The sequence below is a fragment of the Salpingoeca rosetta genome (genome assembly GCF_000188695.1).
Source record: "Salpingoeca rosetta unplaced genomic scaffold supercont1.22, whole genome shotgun sequence".
NCBI classification, from domain to species: Eukaryota; class Choanoflagellata; order Craspedida; family Salpingoecidae; genus Salpingoeca; species Salpingoeca rosetta.
This window is the reverse complement of record NW_004754912.1, coordinates 1,002,644-1,025,730: the sequence shown is the minus strand read 5'-3', so window position 1 is coordinate 1,025,730 and position 23,087 is coordinate 1,002,644. Positions and strand designations below refer to the sequence as shown.

At 55.2% G+C, this 23,087-nt stretch overlaps 6 protein-coding genes across 6 annotated transcripts in view; 2 read left to right on the top strand and 4 right to left on the bottom strand.

Moving 5' to 3' along the window:
- The window catches only part of PTSG_07462 (uncharacterized protein), a gene marked incomplete at both ends in the record, with an annotated part of 3,170 nt that extends 2,370 nt beyond the window's left edge, over nt 1-800 (bottom strand). Inside the window, 2 exons of the mRNA XM_004990909.1 lie at nt 61-174; nt 327-800. Of these exons, the coding sequence (XP_004990966.1) occupies nt 61-174; nt 327-800 (588 nt within the window). The remainder of the gene's footprint in view (nt 1-60; nt 175-326) is intronic.
- A 553-nt stretch (nt 801-1,353) lies between these two features.
- PTSG_07461 (type 5 acid phosphatase) lies at nt 1,354-4,281 on the top strand. Its single transcript, XM_004990908.1, has 7 exons — nt 1,354-1,522; nt 1,754-1,849; nt 2,263-2,536; nt 2,795-2,950; nt 3,098-3,223; nt 3,491-3,571; nt 3,803-4,281. Exons 2-7 carry the CDS (start codon nt 1,802-1,804, stop codon nt 3,958-3,960), a joined length of 843 nt encoding a protein of 280 aa, XP_004990965.1. The 5' UTR covers nt 1,354-1,522; nt 1,754-1,801; the 3' UTR covers nt 3,961-4,281.
- Nucleotides 4,117-10,074, bottom strand: PTSG_07460 (uncharacterized protein). The gene is made up of 12 exons (XM_004990907.1): nt 9,909-10,074; nt 9,346-9,698; nt 8,982-9,046; nt 8,714-8,814; nt 8,215-8,468; nt 6,902-8,039; nt 6,379-6,697; nt 5,783-6,137; nt 5,405-5,495; nt 5,007-5,082; nt 4,729-4,853; nt 4,117-4,583 (listed from the first exon to the last, which is right to left on the bottom strand). Exons 1-12 carry the CDS (start codon nt 10,032-10,034, stop codon nt 4,314-4,316), a joined length of 3,273 nt encoding a protein of 1,090 aa, XP_004990964.1. The 5' UTR covers nt 10,035-10,074; the 3' UTR covers nt 4,117-4,313.
- A 33-nt stretch (nt 10,075-10,107) lies between these two features.
- Nucleotides 10,108-12,769, top strand: PTSG_07459 (uncharacterized protein). Its single transcript, XM_004990906.1, has 4 exons — nt 10,108-10,447; nt 10,844-11,646; nt 11,887-12,063; nt 12,276-12,769. Exons 1-4 carry the CDS (start codon nt 10,150-10,152, stop codon nt 12,300-12,302), a joined length of 1,305 nt encoding a protein of 434 aa, XP_004990963.1. The 5' UTR covers nt 10,108-10,149; the 3' UTR covers nt 12,303-12,769.
- A 304-nt stretch (nt 12,770-13,073) lies between these two features.
- On the bottom strand, nt 13,074-19,561 carry PTSG_12588 (uncharacterized protein; the record flags this gene model as incomplete). The annotated part of the gene is made up of 11 exons (XM_004990905.1): nt 18,897-19,561; nt 17,121-18,602; nt 16,592-16,815; nt 16,078-16,249; nt 15,837-15,885; nt 14,887-15,513; nt 14,590-14,711; nt 14,132-14,377; nt 13,859-13,964; nt 13,453-13,634; nt 13,074-13,223 (listed from the first exon to the last, which is right to left on the bottom strand). Exons 1-11 carry the CDS (start codon nt 19,317-19,319, stop codon nt 13,074-13,076), a joined length of 3,783 nt encoding a protein of 1,260 aa, XP_004990962.1. The 5' UTR covers nt 19,320-19,561.
- A 147-nt stretch (nt 19,562-19,708) lies between these two features.
- Nucleotides 19,709-23,087, bottom strand: part of PTSG_07456 (uncharacterized protein) — a 3,812-nt gene continuing 433 nt past the window's right edge. Inside the window, exons 2-11 of the mRNA XM_004990904.1 lie at nt 22,807-22,854; nt 22,577-22,631; nt 22,327-22,414; nt 21,980-22,056; nt 21,647-21,735; nt 21,264-21,384; nt 20,988-21,032; nt 20,494-20,663; nt 20,198-20,258; nt 19,709-19,886 (exon numbers count right to left, since the gene is read on the bottom strand). Coding sequence (XP_004990961.1) covers nt 19,771-19,886; nt 20,198-20,258; nt 20,494-20,663; nt 20,988-21,032; nt 21,264-21,384; nt 21,647-21,735; nt 21,980-22,056; nt 22,327-22,414; nt 22,577-22,631; nt 22,807-22,854 — 870 coding nt within the window. The 3' untranslated portion in view covers nt 19,709-19,770. The remainder of the gene's footprint in view (nt 19,887-20,197; nt 20,259-20,493; nt 20,664-20,987; nt 21,033-21,263; nt 21,385-21,646; nt 21,736-21,979; nt 22,057-22,326; nt 22,415-22,576; nt 22,632-22,806; nt 22,855-23,087) is intronic.

Below are 23,087 nucleotides of genomic sequence, written 5' to 3'. Positions count from 1 at the left end.
CACACACACACACATGCACACAGCGTCTCGTACTCACTGAGCTCGTTAGCAATGGCCCACCCAGTCCGTATTTCTCATGCTGGAAAGACCACCGACAGTGAACACTCGGTCGCGCACTCTCTCCAGAAGCGCCTCGTCCAACGTCATCCCCTCAAAACGCCTGGTCCAGGGAATCTGCAAGCGAACACAATCATGAGAGCGTGGCCAGCCAAATGCAGGCATGCACGCGCACATACATGGAAACACACACTTATACAGACACAGACGAAGTCACAGACATACAATCGGGCATGCACGGAGGCACACGGGCACATAGGGCACGATACCAGCGGGCCCCTGGGATTGGCGTCCTTCCCCCTGGTCCTGTTGCCGCCTGCTCGCTTGGACCGTTTAGCCGACGACGACGACGGCTCTTCGCGAGGCGCCAATAACGATTGGGTGGGGTTCATTGTATCCTGCGAAGACCGGGGTACCATGCTGTCTCCCTCCTGGGACTGCGTCTCATCGAAGGTCGAGCCTTGGGACTGGACACGCCGCCGAGATGTATTAGAGTCCTGCGAGTCAGAAGCAGACACTCGTGCTCGAGAAGAGCCCACCCGTGATTGGGAAAGAGGAAGGGGGCGTCCTCCAAACACAAGAGACGCAGCTTGCGAAGACCGGGGTGCCATGATGTCTCCATCCTGGGACTGCGTCTCATCGAAGGTCGAGCCTTGGGACTGGACACGCTGCGACGCACTTGAGTCCTGGGTTTCCGGGACAAGCACTTGTGGTTGTTTGCGGGGAGGCGGAAACGAGCCCATGATATCTGAAGCAGACACACGAAACGCAACTCAGTTACGACTTGCAACAGCAACGATCCAACACACATGCACACACACACACACACACACACACACACACACACACACACACACACACACACATAATCACAAGCACAAGCACAAGCACAAGCACAAGCACACATGCACACATGCACACACATGCACACACATGCACACACATGCACACACATGCACACACATGCACACACATGCACACACATGCACACACATGCACATGCACACACACTCACGTGAAGGAGGAATGAACCCAGCCGGAGCCTCCTCATGTGGCTGCATGCACTGCACACAGATCAACGTGACCGCTCCATGCTGCATGCGCATTAGGGCCGCACACTGTTTGTGAAGCACCCTTGAACAGCGTGTACATTCGTTGCAGTACGTTGAACTCCCCCCACACTCAAAGCACACATCAGACTCCGCCATATCCAGTGGACGGTTTCTCTTCGAACGGCAACTGGCGCCAAACACGGCGCGCCAATCGCTGCACATGTGAGTCAGCAGAAAACAATTACTCGCCACGAACGCACACCGACCACCAGTTTCGCCAATACTCGCCAGCAATCACAATTACTCGCTGTGAACGGGCCCTTTGTGTGGCGTTGCTGGTGTGGGCTGGCGTGTGTGCCAGTGCCAGTGCCAGTGAGCTTAACTTCCTGACGCTCGGCGATTGGGGTGGCCAGGTACGTGCGCAGTGTACGCATTGTGTTTGCATGTGTGTTGTTTGATTACCATGACATTCTTCGTCAACTCTTAATTGTTTTGTTAGGGTTGTTGGTTGGTTGGCTTCAAGTGCGTCTGTTGCATGCCACTGACGCTTCGATCCCTCTGCCGATCGCATCACCTCCTCACGTCACGACAACTCACTTGCACCACCACTACTTCCACGACCATGTTTGTCAAATGAACGCCAGCCAACGCCACCGTACACGGAGCCGGGAGAGGTGGCCTGTGCAAGCGGCATGGCCAAGGTGGCAAAGGACATCAACGCTCAGTTCGTCCTTGCACTCGTAAGCCGTGGTGTTTGTTGTGCGGGTGAGTGAGTGAGTGAGTGTGTAAGTGTGTGGGTGTGTGCATGTGTGTGAATGTATGGGAGTGTCCTCGTAATGAACATAGGAGGCAGAGTATGAGCGACGGTGGTGAGGTGCTGGCAGGTTCGTTGATCTTTTGCTGTCGGCTTTTTCCTGCATGCACTTGGAGCAGAAGCACAACCCTTTTCATTCACCCTGGCTCAAACGCAAGGGACAAAACAACACTCACAAGTGCAATACATACATACACACATCACATGCACATGCAACACACATACACATGTACACATACACATGCACACACATACACACACGTACACACACACACACACACACACACACACACACACACACACACACACACACACAAATACACAAAATGCAAACGACAGGGCGACAACTTCTACACGACTGGCATTCAAGGCGATGAGCACAACTTTCGATTCCGGGCCACGTTTGAGGACGTTTACACGGACGACAGCCTGCAGATCCCGTTCTATGTTGTGGCCGGCAATCACGACCACCTCGGCAACATCACAGCCCAGATTGAATACAGCAAGATCTCTTCACGCTGGACCATGCCTGACACGCACTACAAGCGCACCTTCTCCTTCAACAGCGGCAAAGGCGGCAACACCACCCTCGACCTCATCATGATTGACACCGGTACTCTCAAGCTCTGTGTGTGTGTGTGTTTGTGTGTTTGTGTGTTTGTGTGTTTGTGTGTGTGTGTGTGTGTGTTTGTGTGTTTGTGTGTTTGTGTGTTTGTGTGTGTGTGTGTGTGTGTGTTGGGGGTCGGCGTTTGTTTTCTGTGGCAGCACAGCAGTTGTATAAAGCAAGGCGATGTCATACTCACTGCCGTTTATGTGATTTGGATGTGTGTATGTATGTGTGTGTGTGTGTGTGTGTGATGGTGCTCAACAGTGTTGCTTGCAGGCAACAGTGATCTCCTCCCCGACAAGTTTGGGGAGCTGCCTGGCCCTGCTGATCCTGAGCTGGCAGAGACGCAGTGGCAGTTCATTGAGCAGTCCATCAAGGAGTCCACAGCAGACTACCTGTGGGTTGGCGGTCACTACCCAGGTGAGAGCGAGGCCATGTTGATACATTGTCCAATGATGTGCGCAAACGTGTGACATGCGCTTCTCAAAATCCACCTCGAGTGCGTTTGTCACCTCATCCAACCACACACACACACACACACACACACACACACACACACACATTCAGTGTGGTCTGGGTGTTCCCATGGCCCAACTGCTGTGCTCGTTTTGCGCCTGAAACCGCTGCTGGAGCAGTACAACGCAACAGGATATGTGTGCGGCCACGACCACTGCCTTGAACACATCGACGAAGGTGTGAACATGCGTGCTCGTTGGGCGAGTATGCGGAGTTGATTGATTGTATGATTGTGCATGATTGTATGATTGTGCGCGCACATGTGTGTGCAAGAGGATACCAGCTGGTTCACACGTGCGCGTTTGAGTGTGAGGCACCAAGAATGCCGCCTTGCATGGGAGACCACGCACATTGGCGACAGTTTCATTGTCGTGGACACAGCTCACCGTCGTCCTTTTCAATACACGTGACCATCCATGCCATTGTCTTGGTTTGTTTCCTCAGGCAAGGGCCCCGTGTATGTGTTGACTGGTGCCGGTGACAACTGCTGCTACAAGAACTCCAACGTGCACAAGTGCCCAGATGGTGAGCGCGCCGCACACCTGATCACTAGCATTCTTGTGCAAATGTGTGTGTGTGTGTGTGTGTATGTGCGTGCGTGCGTTCGTGCGTGCGCGTGTGTGTATTCGAATGCCCGTACCGTCCTCGTCTCTTGACACCACTCCAAACCCCCTCTCACCGAGCCTCCGCCAATGCACCACCACCACCACAATCACCACCACCACCACACCTGTGATGTGACAAACGCCAAAACAGACTCAATCAAGTTCTCTGTGTGGAACGACGGCAGCGGCAACCCCATGCTTGGAGGGTTTGGTTCCTTCCACGTCACGCCAGAGTTCATGACAGTCACCTATCACGCTGCCAACGGAACAGCGCTGTACACCACGCCGCAGATGAAGCCACGCAAGTGATGCACGTGGCAGCCACCATTCGTTTGCCTGTTGTCACGTACGTGGTGTGTACGCGCACAGCACAACACACCACACACGTTACCATCCTTACCATCCGTCGTCTCTGCCTCTCAGTTTCTCTCTGTTCCTCTCTCTGTCTCCACCACCATTCTTTCTGCTGCGTCTGTTTAAGTCTCTGCCGACGCACACAGCAGCACCATTGCACTCGTCACGTCGTCACATCCACACCAACCAATACAGAGTTGCCAACAATGTCAGTCATATAAAGTTAACCACGATTTCTTTACAATACGATCATTAGCACCAGCGCAGATATGTCCATTACAGTTGATGAAATTCCACAGTCAGTGTGTTCATCGTTCTCCATCACCATCCCCGCCAGTCTCCTGCTCCTCTCCGTCTTCATCGACGCTGTCCTCACATCGGGCACTCTGGTCGTCAGGGCTATCCATGAAGTCACCATCACCACCACCATCACCACCACCATCACCACCATCATCATGATCATCATCATGATCGTCATCACCACCGCCATGATGACCGTCCACGGCGTGGTGGTCGCTCCCGCTGCCATCGACAGCAACCAACTCCTCAATGGCCGCAAGCAGCAGGTCCTGTTGCAGCTGCACGGAGGAAGCAATAGCACGGACAAGCAGAGGGAGGGGGATCGTTTTAGTCGTGCACAGAATGAGTTACACAGAGTAAGTACACAGATTGAGTGCACAGATTGAGTGCACAAAGTTGGTACATGCAAACACACACACACACCTGGAAGATGTGTGTTGTCGTGGGGGTGTGCACGAGAATGTCTGGCACGACGGTGTTGATGATGTGTGCTTGGCACATCGACTGCACAGGTCCGGGAACCTTCAGCCGCGACACGAGCTGATACACTGATGGCGGTGGTGATGGCGGTGGTGAGCGTCGCATGCGCACGCGTAAATATGTATGTGAACGCAGCTTGATTTGCTGTCCTCAACACACAAACAAACAAACAAATAAACCACCCACCCACAAACAGAACCACAGCCACGAGAGCAACTGACTGGTGCCATCAAAGGCGTAGATGAGGACCCAGCCAGAGAATGTTCCGAGTGCAATCGTGGTCGCGCCCGTCAGGAACTGGTGTTGGTGGCGAACGAATGATGATGAAAGGGTCATGGGCCATTGAGGTACTTTCTTTGCACACACACGCACGCACGGACACAGACACAGACGCGCGCACACACACACACACACAGACACAGACACAGACGCGCGCACACACACACACAGACACAGACACAGACGCGCGCACACGCACACACAGACACAGACACAGACGCGCGCACACAAATACGCACAGACACAGACACAGACGCGCGCACACAAATACGCACAGACACAGACACAGACGCGCGCACACAAATACGCACAGACACAGACACAGACGCATGACACTCACAAGGTCTGCCATGAGATAGCACGTGACAGTGTCGCAGTCGTTGCTGTGGGCCAGCGGATATCCGTGATCAAACCCGTGCTCAAACGGCTCCCTGCCAGCACATGCACACATTTCAATCTCCACTTGAGATGTTGCAACAAATACACTGCACATCTGCTTCCAGGCATATACACAGGCCTTCACAGGTTCTCACACCTGATCACACACACACATAAAAACACAACACACACATAAAAACACAACAAACACACATACACACACACACACAAAAAAACACAACACACACGCACACACACACACACAATGTCTTCCCCTCTCCTGCAAACACACAGACAGACACGCGCAGGTTATGAGCGTGCGCGTGCGTCAATTCTGCACCTGAACACCATGGTTGGGCCCATCATGGTTGAGAGGATGATAACAATGTCGTCTGTGATGGTGGTCAGCGGCGCGGGGAGCCACGGTCGCTTCGTCGATTGCACCCGCCAGTCGTCATCGTCGCCAGCGACACCACTCCCGGCACTCAGTCCGGTCGCACCAAAGCCATCGCCGCCACCGCCACCGCCATCATCAGCGGCAACGTCGCTGCTGTCACTGCCCGTGTGCGGCTGGTGGTAGCTTGCACTCCGCTGCACCGCGAGCACTCCATCTGTCCATCGCATCACTGCACGGTGCACACGCGCGTCGGGGTGCACAAACGCAACGAGGTGGACAGGGGACGCGGACTGGAACTCTGATGATGGCAAACGGGGGCGGGCGGGGCATTGGAAGAACAGGGATGGAAGGAGGGATGGGTGGGCGGTTTGTCAGCTCTGTGCGTACGTGTGTTTGAGAGTGGGAAGGGAGCGGTGTGCTTGGCATCATGTCCATTAAGATGCGTACGAAACATCAACGCACACGGCTTGATAATGCACACACACACACACACACACACACACACACAACCCCCGTCGGCGTCCAATGTACGACTGTACCGAAGCGTGTGCCTGGGAAGAGCAGATATGCTTTGCCGGCAAAAGTGCCCATCAACCGAGCCAGCTGCACCTTCTCTTCACCGCCGTCGCTGTCACCACGACCATGCTGCATGTCACCACCTCCAATGCTGCTGTAGCGAAGGCCGCAACTATCACCGTCAAAGCGTTCATCATCATCATAGTCATCGTCATCATCGAATGGCAGTTGGCTGTTCCCCCTGCTGAAGTCAAAGCCAAACATGTCTTCATCTTCGTCTTCTTCGCGGAACCGAATGGAGTGCAGCACTTGATCAATGCACAGCGCCCCCATGGTCGGTATCTGAGGATGATGGTGGTGGTGGTGATGATGAGTGGACATGGGTGGGACGAGGAAGCGGAAGGATGAAAGCACAGTCCACTTGTTATACGCAAACAGACAAACAGCCACGGGTGAGGTGCAATCAACACACACACACACACACACACACACACACACACGCACACACACACACACACACACACACACACACACACACACACGCACGTCTGTTGGTTTGTGACCAAAGTCGATGTCTGTCATCTCGTTGAGCCGGCGCTCCTCGGGGTCCTCTGCAAACACAATACCATCATCATCGTCATCATCGTCATCGTCGCTTTCTTCGCTGTCATCTTGATCGTCACCGAGTACAAACGTCTCATTTGCCAAATCAAGCTCAGCACCAGCATCGCCACCGTCACTACCGCTGAGCCAGCTGTCGTCGTCATCGCTCCTGCCGTTGCTGTTACCACCACCACCACCAGCATCATCACTGCCAATCTCTTCGATGACAATCTCAAAATCATCATCGTCATCGTCATCATCGTCATCATCGTCGTCGTCGCCGCCCGTTCGCGTTGTCCACACGATGGGCACCAGGTAGTCATCATCATCACCACCGCCATCGACATCATCATCATCATCGCCATCAGCAGCGATGGTTGTCTTGCTCGAGTGACGCCTGCTGCTGATACGCACGCCGCTGCCACGACGACGATGACCACCACCACCACTGCGATCATCACTGCCACCACCACCACTGCAATCATCATCACCACCACCATCACTGCCACCAGCGTCGTCGTCATCATCATCATCGTCGTCGTCGTCGTCGTATTCAGCTGTGGTCTCTCGAGACACGGCGAGACTGCTTCCGTATTCGTCCATGGACGGGGGCGCCTCGCTGTCGTCCCACTCCGTTTCGTCCTCGTCCCCGCTGCCGGTCTCGCCGCCGCTCACGTCGCTGTCGCCTGCGCGCGTGTGCGGGAGTGTCTGGATGCCCATGCCAAGCCGGGCTACAACCGATCGCGTGTTCTCGTCGACGCCGTTCCCACTCTCCTCCTCCCCTTCACTCTCCAACACGTCACCATTATCATCGTCATCACCGCCACCACGACCACGACCACCAGCATGGGCGCTGTACAGCATGCTGAGTGTGCGCTGCTTCTCTGCCTTTGCTTCCCTGTCCCTCAGCACATGCCGCAGCACGAACACGGCCTGCTTCACCGTTGCCCGCAGCATGTCGTGTGCGGTTGTGCGCGCTGGTCGTGACAGCTCCACGTGTTTGTCTGATGCGAAGAGCAGAAATGTCGCCCCGTGCGTGTTGACGCTCTCAATACAGACCACCGCAGCGTTCGTCTTGATCCTGTGTGGGGTGGGGAAGGGGCGTGTGTGTGTGTGTGTGGGGGGGGGTTACGTTGTGAGCGAGTTAGGGTGTATGTTTGTGCGTGTGAGTGAGCAATTCAACGTGAGCATCGAGTGAACAACAGCACAACACAGCACGTTAGTACGTATGCAGCATCGACATTAAACAAGCGAACCTTCGCGCAGTCATCATGGTCGGGGCAAACTCCACCTCCAGCGCATCTGTGCCCGTGGAGAGAATGGACACAAACGTCTCGCATGACAAGTTGCCCTCCTCAAACTCCTGCTTTAGCTTCTGCATCTCCGCTTCCACGTTGCTGTCCATCAGCAGCGCCTCGTTTATATCTTCCAGCGTTTCTCGGTGCCGCTCAGCTATCGCCGCCTCCACAGACATCTTCGTGCCGTGCACCTTCAACACGTGCTGCGTCCCCTGTGTGGTTTGTGTGTGTGTGTGTGTGTGTGTGTGTGTGTGTGTGTGTGTGTGTGTGTGTGTGTGTGTGTGTGTGTGTGCGTGTGTGTGTGTGAGGTGTGCGCGTGGTGCGCATGACCAAGCACAAACGATCAACGTGACAGACCAAAGAGCCAGCACCACGGCCACCATCAACAACCAGAACAACAGCAGCCACTGCAGCAGCAGCAGAAGCAGCAGTAGAAGCAGGGCACCGTGTACCGCACCGAGCTGATGAGATGTGCAAGGTAGATAAAGTGGTCGCCCCATGCATTCTGCAGCGATCCGGCAACAACACCGACCGTCGTCCACGTCTGCACATCAGCATCTGGTGTGTGTTTGTGTGTTTGTGTGTGAGTGAGTGAGTGTGTGAGTGCGCATGTATAGCCTGTGCACGGAGTGTTGACTCTGTGGTGTGACATCGACAGGGCCGCTGGAGCTGCAATCGTTGCCAATATTGCAGTGGTGGCGTGCGGACATGTTCGAGCAACGGACCAATTGGGGGTAGCTTGTATCGAAGGGGGGCCTCTGCGTTCTGCACGGCTGCACCTCTTGATTCCCTGGCAGTAGCACAATTTGTTGGAGTCAAAACATGAGCAGCAGTCAATGATGGGCGGCGGCACGCTCACTGCACTATTCGACAGAATACACATATGTTTGTTACATGCATGTACAAACACACACATACATATGCATACACATGCATACATACGCACACATACATACATACATACATACATACATACATACATACATACATACATACATACATACTTACATACATACATACTTACATACATACATACATACATACATACATGCGTACATACATGCGTACACAGAGAGGGCACAGTGTCACCTGTATTGAACTGGCATCCATCGCTCGTCTTCGGGAATGGCGGGCTGATCCAAGTCAAGCTGGCCCATGCTATCCTCTTCATCGTTCTCAATGTCCCGTGCATACTCGCTGCTTTCGTCTGTGTCTGTGAAGTCTTCTTCCGCCTCCGTGTCTGATGCTCCATCGCGCACGCCCAACGCGTCAAATACGTGACTGGCGAGCGCGAAGTCACCGAGGCCAGCGGGGCCCGGCCCACCGGTGAATTCGCGCGTGAAGCGCGGCATCACCTCCCACAGCACGTGCACGCGAAAGCAGAACTCGCTGTGCCACTTGCCCTCGGTCCACCCAACCGTGATCACAGACCGCATCGTGTGCTGATCCAACGCAACATGCATGTGGATGTATGCGCGTGAGCTCAAGAAGCCTCGTTCGATAAGTCGCACACGCTTACACACCAGCACAGAGCAGCGCTTCACACACACACGCACCCACACACACACACACACGCACGCACGCACACACACACACACACACACACTAAAGGTGGGGCAATTCAAGCGCCAGGGCAAACATTCAGGATGTACCCTGGGCAGTTCGATGTCGGCCACTGTGCTGCATTTGAGAGAGGCAATGGCACCTCGCTGCACGAGCAAGCGCTCATACAGTGGTGGCAACTCATCTTCATCTGCACCACCATCTCGCTCGCACATCCTCTCGCCTGTGTGCAGCAGCTTCCGCGGTTGCTGAAATATTGTGGAAGAAATGGCCACTTTTCTACAATACCCGCGCCATCCACGCTCCAGATTTCTTCAGATTGACACGACAATGACGATGGTGGTGGTGTCTTCCACACGACGACACCCACCGGCTGGTGGTGGTGTTGCTGTTGCTGTGGTGATGGCGATGGCGATGGTGGTGGCGTGCTTTGTGCTGAATTCCCAGCCCGTGCTTGGATCGTGCGTGTCGAGGCCATCCCATTTCGTACCTGACCGTTTGGATGCAATGGGTACCGCGAGGCACTGCTACAACACATCCTCGGACACGTCGTCGTGTTTCCTGCGCTGCGCCTGTGATGGCGAGGACGTCGACCCAAGCGCAGTGCATCTCACTTGCTCGCCCACAGGTGTGGAAGGGTTGGGAGATGAGAGAAGTCGTGAAAGGCGTGCAACGTGATTTGGAGGGAGGGGTTGTTTTGTGTTGCGTTGTGTTGTTGTGTGATGTGGCATCGTGTGACGTGCTGTGATGTGGTGTGATGTGATGGCGATGGTTGGCTTGTCTGTATGGTGGTGCTGCTCAAACTAACACACACACACACACACACACACACACACACACACACACACACACATACATACACGCACACGCGTGCGCGCGCACACACACACACATACATACACGCACGCACTCACACACACACACACACACGCACGCACGCACACACACACACACACACACACACACACACACACACACACACACACACACACACACACACACACACACACACACACACACACAGGGTCTTCGGCTGACGACGTTCCAGGGTTTGTGTACTGGAACATTTCGGTTCATGACGCGCACGTGAACTTCACGTTTTCGAGCAAAGGCAAGGCGGCACCATCGCCGTCATCAGGGAGCACGGCGTCGTTTGCCTCCAGCGGCGTCATCGCAACCACATCCACACCCTCGGAGCTGGAATTGGAAGCCGAGTACGACCCGCATCTCGGGGCAAGCATGCAGACGAACATGTTCTGGACGCCATGTCGCTCCATGAACGCCGTGTCCGCTTCACGGCGCATTGCGGACGACAGGGCGCACGTGACTGTGGGCTGGTCCAGACCAGACACCACGTCAGACCTCCTTGACCACATGGTGTACGATATCGCTGTGCGCAACACGACGCACGCGGCGTTTGAGACGGTGGTGTCCGGTATTGCCGGGCGGCACGAGCTGGCTGCATTTCAGCTGCCGCTCGGCTGCGAGCAGTACGCGGTGCGCGTGAGGTCGCGGTTTGTTGCGTCAAACGGAACAACGCTTGCGTCATGCGCATCGCCATATTCCATCACGACGGTGGCGCCGGCCGCAACGCCGTCTGCGCCGGGCACGGCATCGGTGGATATGGTGCATCTCACCAGCACCTCGGCGGCGTTCACGTGGGGGCCCACATCGCACGATGGCGGGTGTGGGGAGGTCACATATCGGGTGGTGGTGCTGGATCAGATGACATCACAGGTGATGGGGTCTGCGTCCGCCAAGGGAATGCACAACACACACACCACCGTCACATTCGCTCCCCCGCTCAAGTCACGCGCCCACTACATTGTGAGTTTCGTGTGTGTGTGTGTGTGTGTGTGTGTGTGTGTGTGTGTGTGTGTGTGTGTGTGTGTGTGTGTGTGTGTGTGTGTGTGTGTGTGTGTGTGTGTGTGTGTGTGTGTGTGTGCGTCTCCATTACTTGCGCGATTGTCACTTAGCAGATTGCCACACTTCTCCTCACGTTGCTGCTTCCCTTATCCCTCTCACGTTGCTGCTTCCCTCATATTGCGCTCTTCGTTCGTGCTTCAGGTTGAAGTGCGCGCGACCACCCCCATTGGATCATCGCCGGGGACACAAAGCGTGTTCACCGCACCCGCGCACACGAGCACACGCACACGCACAGGACGCATCGTGGGCTCTGTTGTGGGCAGCGTGGTAGCTGTGGCAATTGTCATCACCATCTTTCTTCTCCAGAGAAGAAACAGGGTGCGACATCAAACTGATGGATTGGTTGAAGAGGGGAGGGGGGAGACGGAGCGAAGGCGAAGAGCAATGGGATTTGTTTGGACAATGGGACATGCGTAGACACACTTGTATGCATGTGCGTAGACACGTGTTAGCGTCGTGATATCACCACCATTCTCACACCACCACCACACCACCACCACCGTCACCATTGCCACCGAACTGCTTTTCAGAAACGAGTGGCATATGAGCGCATTTAGGCGGCGACCCACAACGCATCTTAAGCAACACCACACCAGAGACCCCCGTGTGTTTCCTTTTGCTTCCCATAGACAAAAACATGCGTGCGTGCGTGCGTGATTCTGCAAGCCACTCGCGCGAACGCATGCAAGCAAGCAGACGCGACTGTACATACATGTGGTTTCGGTTCATTTCCCATCACTGTGAGCTGATGCAAAACCAGCTGGCGTGTGTTTGTGTGTTTGTTTGTTTGTGTGTGTGTTTGTTTGTATGTGTGTGTGTGTGAGTTTGTTGTTTGTTTGTCGTTTTTTTCTTATCCTGCCTGTTCTGCGGTCTTGCGTGTGAGATGCGGTTTCGTTTGTCGCGTTGGTTGTTTAATGCCATTTCCTGTCGATGGTTGCGAGTAGAGATGACAGTGGCAGCGTCGTTGCTTCCAACTCATAACGAACAGTGACTTCTTCTTCAAATGAATACTCAACCCCCTTCCCTTTGACGGCGAGCCGAACAGCAGCCGAGGGCGCACACGCGCCGCATCGCACCAGGGAAACGAGTTGGTCGAACACACAGTGACACAACAAAGCTCGAGGGGAAGGGACGGAAGAGTGTGTAACGTCACCGCAACAGCGCGCAAGGTAAGGTAACCAACCACATTGTGACAATACCAAACACAAGGGAAAAGTAACAAAGAAATGATGTCATGGAAACACACACACACACACACACACACATACACACACACACACACACACACACACACACACACACACACACATGCGTACAGTTCGGTGCAGTCACGCTTGCTCAAACACCTCGTGCGCACATGTGGCGGCGGGGTTTAGGTCCGCTTTCTTCAAAAACCGGACATATGCGTCGATGTCAACCACGCGAACGTCCGAGTCATCAACGCTCTTCACAGCAATCAGTTTCGCAGTACACGGCACCTGCGAGTGAGTGTGGGAGTGTGGGAGTGTATGTGTGTATGTGTGTGTGGGAGTGTGTGTGTGTGTGTATGTATTCGTGTCAGTTGATAACGTGTCAGATGTCATAAAAACGAAAGTACCGCGACACACACACACACACACACAACCACAACCACAGCCACACACACACACACACACACACACACACACACACACACACACACACACACACACACTATCACAGGCTCACGTCGTGTGATGTTGAGATGAGGTAGTGGAGCGTCGGCGGCAGCACATGCATGATGTCAACGCTGTCGTCGCTATCGTCCCCGTTGTCAAACAGGAGAATCTCGTCGAACATGCGCGCATATGCGCGGAAGTTTGCAGAGAACATCTTGTGCGACGCAAGCACCTGCCGCGTTGGCGACGGGGCTGCCATGTGGGGTGATGGGTGGTGTGGTGGTTGCGGTGAGGCGAGTGGAGGTGTACGCGCAGTGGTGCAACAAGATGGCACCACAAACAAGTGCAGCCGCAGAGAACAGGCACATGCGCAAGGCACACAAATGCACCGCAAGCCACAGCCAGCCAACCACAACCACAACCATCACCACCAACCAACACGATCCACTCCCCATCAACCACGACACGCATTGTACCTCTGCCAGTGACGATCCAGCGAAGAATTGCGCGGCGAACAGCGACGTGCGGCGGCGCCGTGACAGCCAACATCGTCAGCCGATACGGTCGCTTCGTCGTCGCATCCTGCCCATCATCGCCATGATTGTGGTGTGTTTGGAGGGGCGTGAGTCGGGATGTTGCGAGAGAGTGGTGGGGGAGCAGAGAGGCGTGTAAATCACACACACACACACACATATGCGCACACACACACACACATATGCGCGCACACACACACACACACACACGCCCACCTTGACCTGCTCCCAGTACGTCTCCGTCACACCGCCACCACTGCCGACGACATAACCGGGGCCGCGGCGGTACTCGTGCTCGCAGTCCCGCAACATGGCCACCGTCTGCTCAACAAAGGGGCGCCACATCATTGTGCTGTCAAACACAATGTGGCGGCGCTGCGCAACGGCGACAGCGAGCATTCCCTCTGCGGTGCGCGTTGACTGATGGTGCACCACCTCGCTCGCTCGCGACTGGCCCACACCCTGGATGAAGGGGCAATGGAAACAGCAGCGTGTATGGCGCATGTGTGCATATTACGTGTGTGTGTGTTTGGGTGAATGTACACGTGTGTGGTGTGTGGGTGAATCTGTGTGTGTCTCTGTGTGTGTCTGTGTGTGCGATTAAAGACGTCAGAAACACGCGAATCATCGCGATGGTCTCGCGTCATCACCAGCACCACCACCATCATCATCACCTTGAGTGCTTTGAAGAGTGGGTCCTTGTCCTTGAGTGCGTCTGCTTCGATGTGCAGGAAGCGTGGTCCGCACTGCGACCACAGCGGCGACGCGTGCAGCTGTCGTAATGCACTCGACTTGCCTGCGCGGGTGTGAATGTGTGAATGTGTGCGTGGTGTGCATGTGCATACATGCGTGGATATGCGTGCACATGTGTGTAAGCTCAAGGCAAACGAGCGTGGGTGGATGATCTGCACTCCTTCCATCCCACGCACACACACACACACACGCATATGAATACACGTGCCGATGCGTACCTGAGCCGATACCGCCGCCGGTGAAGACGATGTGGGGAACATTTCCCTTGATGCGGCAGCAGGGCGGTGTCACGACGGACGAGACAATGGATGGCGCCTGCTCGCACGGTGGCGGTGGCGGCGGCGGTGATGGCCCATCGTGTTGTTGTTGTCGTTGTTGTTGTTGTTGTTGGTCGCCATCAACGCTGCTGCCACTGCCACTGCTCCATGTGCTTGAAGCGACAGATGTGCTGCTGCTGGTGCTGGCTGTCTGTCCTCGACCACACACCGACGGCGGGGGCGACACGACGTGAGATGATGGTGCTGCTCTCATCACTGCCCCTGAATCTGTTGTCTTTCCTCCTCCTCCTCCTGCTGCTGTTGTTGTTCCTGCTGCTGCTGTTGTTGTTCCTGCTGCTGCTGCTGCTGCTGGTGGTGGTGGTGGTGGTGGATGACTGGTGGCGCTGTGTGCAAGCGGCGACGCTTTCAACTTGTCAGCATCTGCACGGAATGCAGACAGCACCCGCGCAGCCGCCCGTGCTTCCGTTTCTGCTGCCGTTGTCATCATCGCTGTCGCTGTTGTTGGAAGTGCTGCATATGCGGAGAGAGCAGCCAGGGAATCGTCAACATCCCATGCAACGCTCGCGTCTGTGCAGCCACCACACAGTCATTCGTGGTTGAGGTCACGGTAGGTGAATGGAAGTGTTGTGTGGAAGAGTTGAAACAATCCTCAGATTTACGGCATGTCACTCGGCATGCTGTGTGTGTGTGTGTGCGTGCATGCGTGCGTGTACTTGTGTGTGTGTGTGTGTGTGTGCGTGCGTGCGTGCGTGTACTTGTGTGTGTGTGTGCTTGTGTGCGATGTGTATGTGTGTGTGTGTGTGCGTGTTGTGTTTGTGTGTGGTGTGCTATGTGTGTGTGTGCGTGCGTGTTGTGTTTGTGTGTGGTGTGTGTGTGTGTGTGTGTGTTACCTTCGTGAATTGTCTGATGGTAGTGCGCCTCTGCTGCTTGTCGATCACGCTGATAATTCGAGCAAACGCATGTAAAGTCATCGTGAGGTATGAAGGCAGGGACGCACAACTCAACAAACAAACAAAAGCACAGCAGAGCACAGCAAAGGCAAAGCCAACCACTGCCTAACCCCTCTCCCTCCCTCACTCCTTGCCTATCTGTCACTCCCTCCCTCACACCTTGCCTCTGCGGTCACTTCACCTCCAGCTCGTCGAGTTGGTCGATGCCGCTCCTGAGCAGGGCCCGCCGCCAGTCAGACACGTCCATCGACTCGTCAAGATGCGTGTCGTTCGTCACGTCGTCCACGGGGCTGAACGGGCCGTGGTCGCCGTGCGCGAACGCAAGCAGCGCCGCAGCCGTGCGCGGACACGTGCTGGTGTTGGTGTCACCAAAGTGATTGGGTGTGGGGGGGGGGCAAGGGCATGGTGGTGATGGTGGTGGTGGTGAGGACGATCCTGGTGGAAGATATGCGGCGATACTGGGCCAGGTGCCATCACAAAGAAAATGTGTAACAACAACACAACAAACGTCATCAACAGTCACAGTCACATACACACACCCACACCCACACATAGACACACGAACACACACACACACACACAGACACATAGACACACGAACACACACACACACACACACACACACACACACACACACACACACACACACACACACACACACACACACACACACACACACACACACACGAACACACCTGGATCGCTTCACGTCGACGGCGCCGTCTGCGATGCGGAGGATGGTCGGATATCGCTTGATGCCAAACTTATCGCGAATTGCACTGCTGTCCGGCCCGAGCACCACCAGCCACGCCACAGCATCCCTGTTGCTGCTGCTGTTGTTGTTGGTGGTTGCGGCGCTGATGGTGTGTGTGCGCGAAGGTGCGGTGGGCGGCAATGACAGGGATGACATCTCTGCAGCCTGACATGTGGGGGACAGAGGTTGTGGAAAGTGGCGATGCTTGTGAGGTTGCAATGCAACGAAACCAAGCCCGACAAGCTCATCATAACACAGACAGGCAACATGGCCACGAAAACACACGCGTGCATGCGACGCACGCACGCACACACACACACACACACACACACACACGCACACACACACACACACACGCACACACACACACACACACACACACACACACACACACACACGCACACACACACACACACGCACACGCACGCACGCACGCACACAAACACACACACACACACACACGCGCGCACCTTCTGGTATTCTGGCTTGAGAGAGCGGCAGCTGTTGCAGTAGTCTGCGGCAAAGAGGAGGATGCACACGCGGTGGCGTGTTGAAATCTCTTCAAGTTCGTCCAGCTCGCTGACGACGGTGACAGCTCGCGACCACGTGCGCATGGTCACAGAGGACGCCGTGACAAACTCGCGCACACCATTGCCCGGTGGTGGTGTCGCGTTGGTGGCCGAAGGGGGGTGATGGCGACGACGATGATGGTGGTGATGGTGGTGGTGGGGAGCACAACCATCGTGGTTGAGGTTGAGGTTGAGGTTGAGGTTGTTGTGGTGGTTGCTGCTGCTCTTGGCTGTGTTGATGGTGCACGTGGTTGTGTCAGACGTGGATCCTTGGCGTGCCTGCTGGTTGGCGGCAGCTGCGAAAGGGAAAGAGGATGTGGAGCCGGTACGAGTGGCACTGCTGTCTTCAGTGGCCGTGGTGTTCTCCTGTGCGTTTGTCATCGCTCCCATCTTCGCTCGCTTCGTTGTGGGTGGTGCTGCTCCGGCGGTGGCTGCCGTACAACTTGAACGTTGCCTGTCCTTGTCGCCAGCAACCGTGATTCCGAATTCACCGACATGGCTTGCAGCAGTATGGCTGTTGACACCCCCACCGCCTGCACTTCCGTCCTCTATCCATCGTCCACCTTGCTCGATACTGCTGTCGTCATTGTCATGGCTGCTGCTGTCATTGTTGGTGTACGCTCGTCTCTGTTCGGCGTCCTCCTCCACCATCAGAACACCACATGGCTCTTGGTCGAGCATGCGCGCATCGCCTGCATCACTCGCATCACCACGACCAGCAGGCGGTGCCGCTCTCGTTGCCGCTGTGCTTGGAGATCGCGTCTCACCCCTCCTCTCACGCTGCAGTTGCAGTCGTGGCGATCGCCGTGTGGGCGCGCTCACCGTCTTGCGCAGCGATAGCAGTGCTGGTGCCGATGACGATGCTGCAACACTGTCTGTCGCTGCGTCGTTGGCTGTGGGGTGGCGGTCTGTGATAGTCGGTTGCACGCTGTCGTCGTCGTCGTCGTCGTTGTTGTTGCTGCTGCTGTTGTTATTGTTGTTGTTGTCGGGTGCAGTGCTGTCCCGCGCGTCGCACGTGGATGCCACCATGCACGCGGCTGTGGTCGGGGTGCGCAGCACTGCAAACGATCGAACGGACGAACGAGGGGACGGCGATGGGGACGCTGATGAGATGGAGGCTGGGGAGAGGCCGCGACCGAGGACAGGGGCGGATACGGTGCGGTCGAGCGGGGCGAGGCGCGAAGATGGATCGCGGCGGGGACCAAACCGCTCCTGGATGTGCAGGAAGGTCTGCCGGTTCGCCCTGAAGAAGGCGCGGGAGGCGTGCCAGTGGGACGCAAAGTACTCGTGGGAGAGGTCGGTGATGTAGTGGCGCAGCTTATCCAATCGATCCTCGGCCGTGTCGTGCGCCTCAAACTTTAACGCGCCGCTGTTGGCTTCTCCCTGCGCAGAGTGGCGTGCGTGAGTGTGTGTGAGTGTGTTTGCGTGCATGTAAGTGAGTGTGTGTGTGTGTGCGTGTGTGTATGTGTGTGCATGCGTGTGCGTGTGTGTATGTGTGAGTGAGTGAGTGTGTGTGTATGTGTGTGCATGCGTGCGCGTGTGTGTATGTGTGAGTGAGTGAGTGTGTGTGTGTGTGTGTTTGCAGGGAGTGCTGGAGAGTATATTCAAGGCCGCGAGCAACCCCTCCTTCCCTACCCCACTCGCGATCACGTTCTTCTCCGCTGTTGCGTAACCCACCGCGAGGGTGATGGCGGCTGCTTGGCGGTCGGTGGGGACGTTGGAGAGCTGCTCCTGCAAGTTGTGAAAGGCCTGCTCAACGCGCGTGTCGCTGAGGTGGGTGTATGGCTGGTAGAGGTGGACGTTTGCGGCCGTGCGAAACACGACCTCGCTCACGTTCGTGTCGTGCAATAAAGGTTGGAGGCGATGCCAGCAATGGAGGCCGAACGACATCACATCGGCATCCTTGGCGTTACCACCATCACGTAGCGGCGCACTTGCGTTGGCTGTGCCGGATCCGTTCAACATGCCCGTGCGGTCCTGGTATTGTTGTTGGTGCTGTTGTTCGACTTGTGGTTGTTGTTGTTGATGTGCTTGTCGTGGTTGTTGTACTTGTTGATGTAGTTGGTGTTGTTGTCCTTCTCTCTGCACTACATCACCCATGGCTCACACTCACGACTTGCTGTTGCTGTTCCTGTTGCTGACGCGGCTGATGCGGCAGCTTGAAAGGGGAGGGGAAGAGATCGCGTGCAGCAGCTGCAGCGTGCTGCCACCTGATTGTGTCAACACGCAGACCACCACACACCACCACACCCTCGATCAAACAGAAAGAAGAGTGCGTGTGTGTTTGCGTGCAAACACTGCTGTCGTTTTGCAACGAACACACGTCAGCAATACGAGTTTTGCGCGCACTTCTTCCCATGACGTTGGGAATTGTGTGCTTGTGTGTGTGTGTGTGTGTGTGTGTGTGTGTGTGTGTGTGTGTGTGTGTGTGTGTGTGTGTGTGTGTGTGTGTGTGTGTGTGTGTGTGTGTGCTCTTTCATTGTGTTGCATGCAGGCTTCTCTGCTTTACTGTGTTAACAACCTCAGCCCCGCCCCCTCCTCTTCCGCTGCTTCATGTGTTTGGGAGGACGATGGGCCCGTCTGTGATGGGGATGCCATTCCACATGATGGTGACCTCGTACGCGCCGCCCTTTTCTGTCGGCTCAAACACGAGCCCGCGTTTGTTCCCTGGTGTATGCGTGTGTGTATGCGTGTGTGTGTGTGTGTGTGTGTGTGTGTGTGTGTGTGTGTGTGTGTGTGTGTGTGTGTGTGTGTGTGTGTGTGTGTGTGTGTGTGTGTATGTGTGTGTGTGTATGTGTGTGTGTTTTTTGTGTGTATGTGTGTGTGTTTTGTGTGTATGTGGGATTGTTGTGAGATTGATCGTCGGCTGTATCCAATTGCTCACCATGTGTCAACAATGAAGTTCAAGTTCAAGAGGTCAAACGCAAGAGCGAACGACACAACCCAGATGCACAATCACATGCAACAATTGCACGCACCTTCGCCTTCCTCTGGCGTGATGTTGCTTGGGGGTGCATTTGCAACTTCAATGTACAGGCCCTGCAAGCAACGAAAGTAGGTGAGTAGAATGTGGAGGGGGGAAATACAAACCAGTCGCATGCATGCAAGGTGTAAAGAGCGGAATACATCAGTTGCAGAGGGTTGGTGGGGGCACATACAGACATCTCGCTTACCTTCACACACACACACACACACGCATACACACACACACACACACGCACGCACACATACATACACACGCACACACGCACGCACACATATGCACACATCCTACCTGTGCCTTGAGGGGCAAGTCCTCTGTGAGTTCGTACTCGGGGGGTTCGGGACAGACGGTCTGGCAGCCGCCGAGGTACGTGACGACGCTCAAGTCGTCGATGTTGGGGTTGATCAGGTCCACGGCCTCCACCACGGGCGGGATGCCAATGGCCTTGCCCTTGTCAAGCGCTGCGGGGGGGGGGTGCAGTAGTGGTGTTTGTGGTGTTTATGGTGTTTGTGGTGTTTGTGGTGTTTGTGGTGTTTGTGGTGGTGTGCATACGTGTGCATATGCGTATATATATATATATGTATATATATGTGTATATATGTGTGTGTGTATGTATGTGTGGAGATGTGCGCATGAGGAGGAAACGTGAGCATTTCTGCATTTCTGTACGTGAGCAATTCAGCAGGCGATATAGATAGAAGGGGCACTGGTTCACTGGTGTACGGGTACACGGGCATAAGCAAGAGACAGGTTGTGCTTGCAATGCAATCACAGCACGACCGCACCGAGTTGTGCACGCTCCAGCGGGGTGGGCGGGAGAGCATTGACATCTAGCATGGAAGACATGAACCAAGGGGACCAGAGGCACGGATGGTGAGATTATGCTGAGGAACGCAGAGCGCCTGGCTTTGCGGATGTACATACACCTGTTTTCACACTCACAATGACCTCCTGGCAGACACACACACACACACATACACAATGACTCTCTTACTAGCAGACACACATACACATGCACACACACACATGCACGCACACAACAACAAAAAACCAGCACGTACCGATGGTGCCAGGGGAGCAGGCGTCCACGAGGCAGCAGGCCAGCTTTCCCGACGTGAGGTTGTCAGCAAAGTGCGCTGGGTCCAATTTGTACGGCGTTCGCAAGCCAACCATGTCATTGACCTGTGTGTGTGTGTATGTGTGTGTGTGTGCATGTATGTGAGTGCGTGAGTGAGTGCGTGCGTGCGTGTGTGTGTGTGTGTGTGTGTGTGTGTGTGTGTGTGTGTGTGTGAGGGTGTGAGGGTGTGTGCATGTGTATGTGAGTGCGTGAGTGAGTGCATGTGTGCACCAGCAATAGGCCAGCCGTGAACCAGTACGTGTGCCATCCGCTGTTGAGCCGTGCCAATCACAGAGAAGAACACGTGTACAACAGATGACCACTTACCCATTTCATGACCTCCTTCTTGCCGCCTCGGTTGATGGTGTAATGTCCAATGAGGGCCCAGATCAAGCCCATGCACGGCGTGTACTGCTCTGCAGGCGTCAACAACGACATGCACGCGCGCAACAAAGAAAAGTGAGCAGTGAGGGCCGGTGGGATGGGTGAATGGAGGTGGGAATGAGATGACTGAAGCCCTCAACATCATCGTAAGGCATCACGAGAGCTGCCGCGCATGTGTCGAAGGTGTAACCAGCACTGGCAAGTGACACTGGTTCAGGAGCAGAACGCAAAATGCTGTTTAAAGCGGAGAAGCGCAACACAGGGACCAGTTCATACCATCCACAATGTCGGCACCGCCAACGTTGACCAGCTCAATCCCTTCGGCTTTGATCATCTTCAGTGCAACGTCCACACTGCCAGTGCACACAAGAAGCACACGTGTGTGTGTGTGTGTGTGATGCGGTCGGGGTAAGTAAGGATGCGAATTCTTGCCTGCAGGCAAGCTCATGAAGGCATTGTTGGGGTACTGAAGCAAGGGCGACAACAAGCTTGCACATTGACAAGAGCCTGCAAGCACAGAGACGAACGCTTTGGTCAGGGACAAGAGCATCCACAGGGACGCGAACAGTGACGCAAACAGGGACGCAAACACACAAGCAGAGCACAATGTCATGTCCACTGACTTGTTAAAGTATTGGATGCGGTTGTTTGCGTTCTTGAAGTACCGCTTTGACTTCTTGCCCGTCAGCACCTCCATCAAGTTGATGAGCGCTACGTGCGAGACAAAGCGAGACAAGCAAGCAAGCAAGCAACGCAGTGGGAGTGGGAGAGCTGTGAGCAACGAGAAAGCGAGATACACCGGCGAGCCGCACCATGTTGATAGCGAAGAGGAGTCGTTCGACGCTCGCATCGCGGCGGCGCATTTGCACTCACCAATGCCATCTTTCAGCGATTCATGAACCTTGCCAACTGTGATGCCTCGGTCCGCCTGTGTGCGAGGAGCACGTGCATGGCGAGGACGCGGCCGGGTGGGGGGGGGGGCGGGTTTATTTGTGCACGAGAGATGAGGAGCACGTGTGGGTTGTTGCGTACGTGTGTGTGTGTGTGTGGCGTGTGTGTGTGTGTGGCGTGTGTGTGTGTGTGTTGAAGGAAGGAAGACAAACCAGGTGGTAGTTGATCCATCGCGTGAATGTGCGCTCTTGGATGTCAGACTGGCAAAGCGGCAGCAAGCGAGGTGTGTGATGGCAGGAGGGGAAGGTGTGGTGGGAACAAAGAGTGAGCGGGGAGGGATGGAATACGTGCAGTGGGAGTCACTAATACAGACATGCAAGGAGACATGCAAGTGTAGGCAAGTAGGTAGGCAGGTAGGTCCGCAGGTAGGTAGGCAGGTAGGTAGGCAGGTAGGTAGGTAGGCAGACAGACACAGACACAGACACAGACACAG

Coding starts and splice junctions, on each gene's coding strand:
- PTSG_07461 (XM_004990908.1), top strand. CDS start 1,802: ATGGCCAAGGTGGCAAAGGACATCAACGCTCAGTTCGTCCTTGCACTC. Junction 2,537..2,794: donor CCTCATCATGATTGACACCG/GTACTCTCAAGC, acceptor GGTGCTCAACAG/TGTTGCTTGCAGGCAACAGT. Junction 3,572..3,802: donor CGTGCACAAGTGCCCAGATG/GTGAGCGCGCCG, acceptor ACGCCAAAACAG/ACTCAATCAAGTTCTCTGTG.
- PTSG_07459 (XM_004990906.1), top strand. CDS start 10,150: ATGACGATGGTGGTGGTGTCTTCCACACGACGACACCCACCGGCTGGT. Junction 10,448..10,843: donor TCTCACTTGCTCGCCCACAG/GTGTGGAAGGGT, acceptor ACACACACACAG/GGTCTTCGGCTGACGACGTT. Junction 12,064..12,275: donor TTCTCCAGAGAAGAAACAGG/GTGCGACATCAA, acceptor ACTGCTTTTCAG/AAACGAGTGGCATATGAGCG.
- PTSG_07460 (XM_004990907.1), bottom strand. CDS start 10,034: ATGTGCGAGCGAGATGGTGGTGCAGATGAAGATGAGTTGCCACCACTG. Junction 9,699..9,908: donor CCGACATCGAACTGCCCAGG/GTACATCCTGAA, acceptor GCGTTGGATCAG/CACACGATGCGGTCTGTGAT. Junction 6,138..6,378: donor CTTCCCAGGCACACGCTTCG/GTACAGTCGTAC, acceptor TGCCATCATCAG/AGTTCCAGTCCGCGTCCCCT.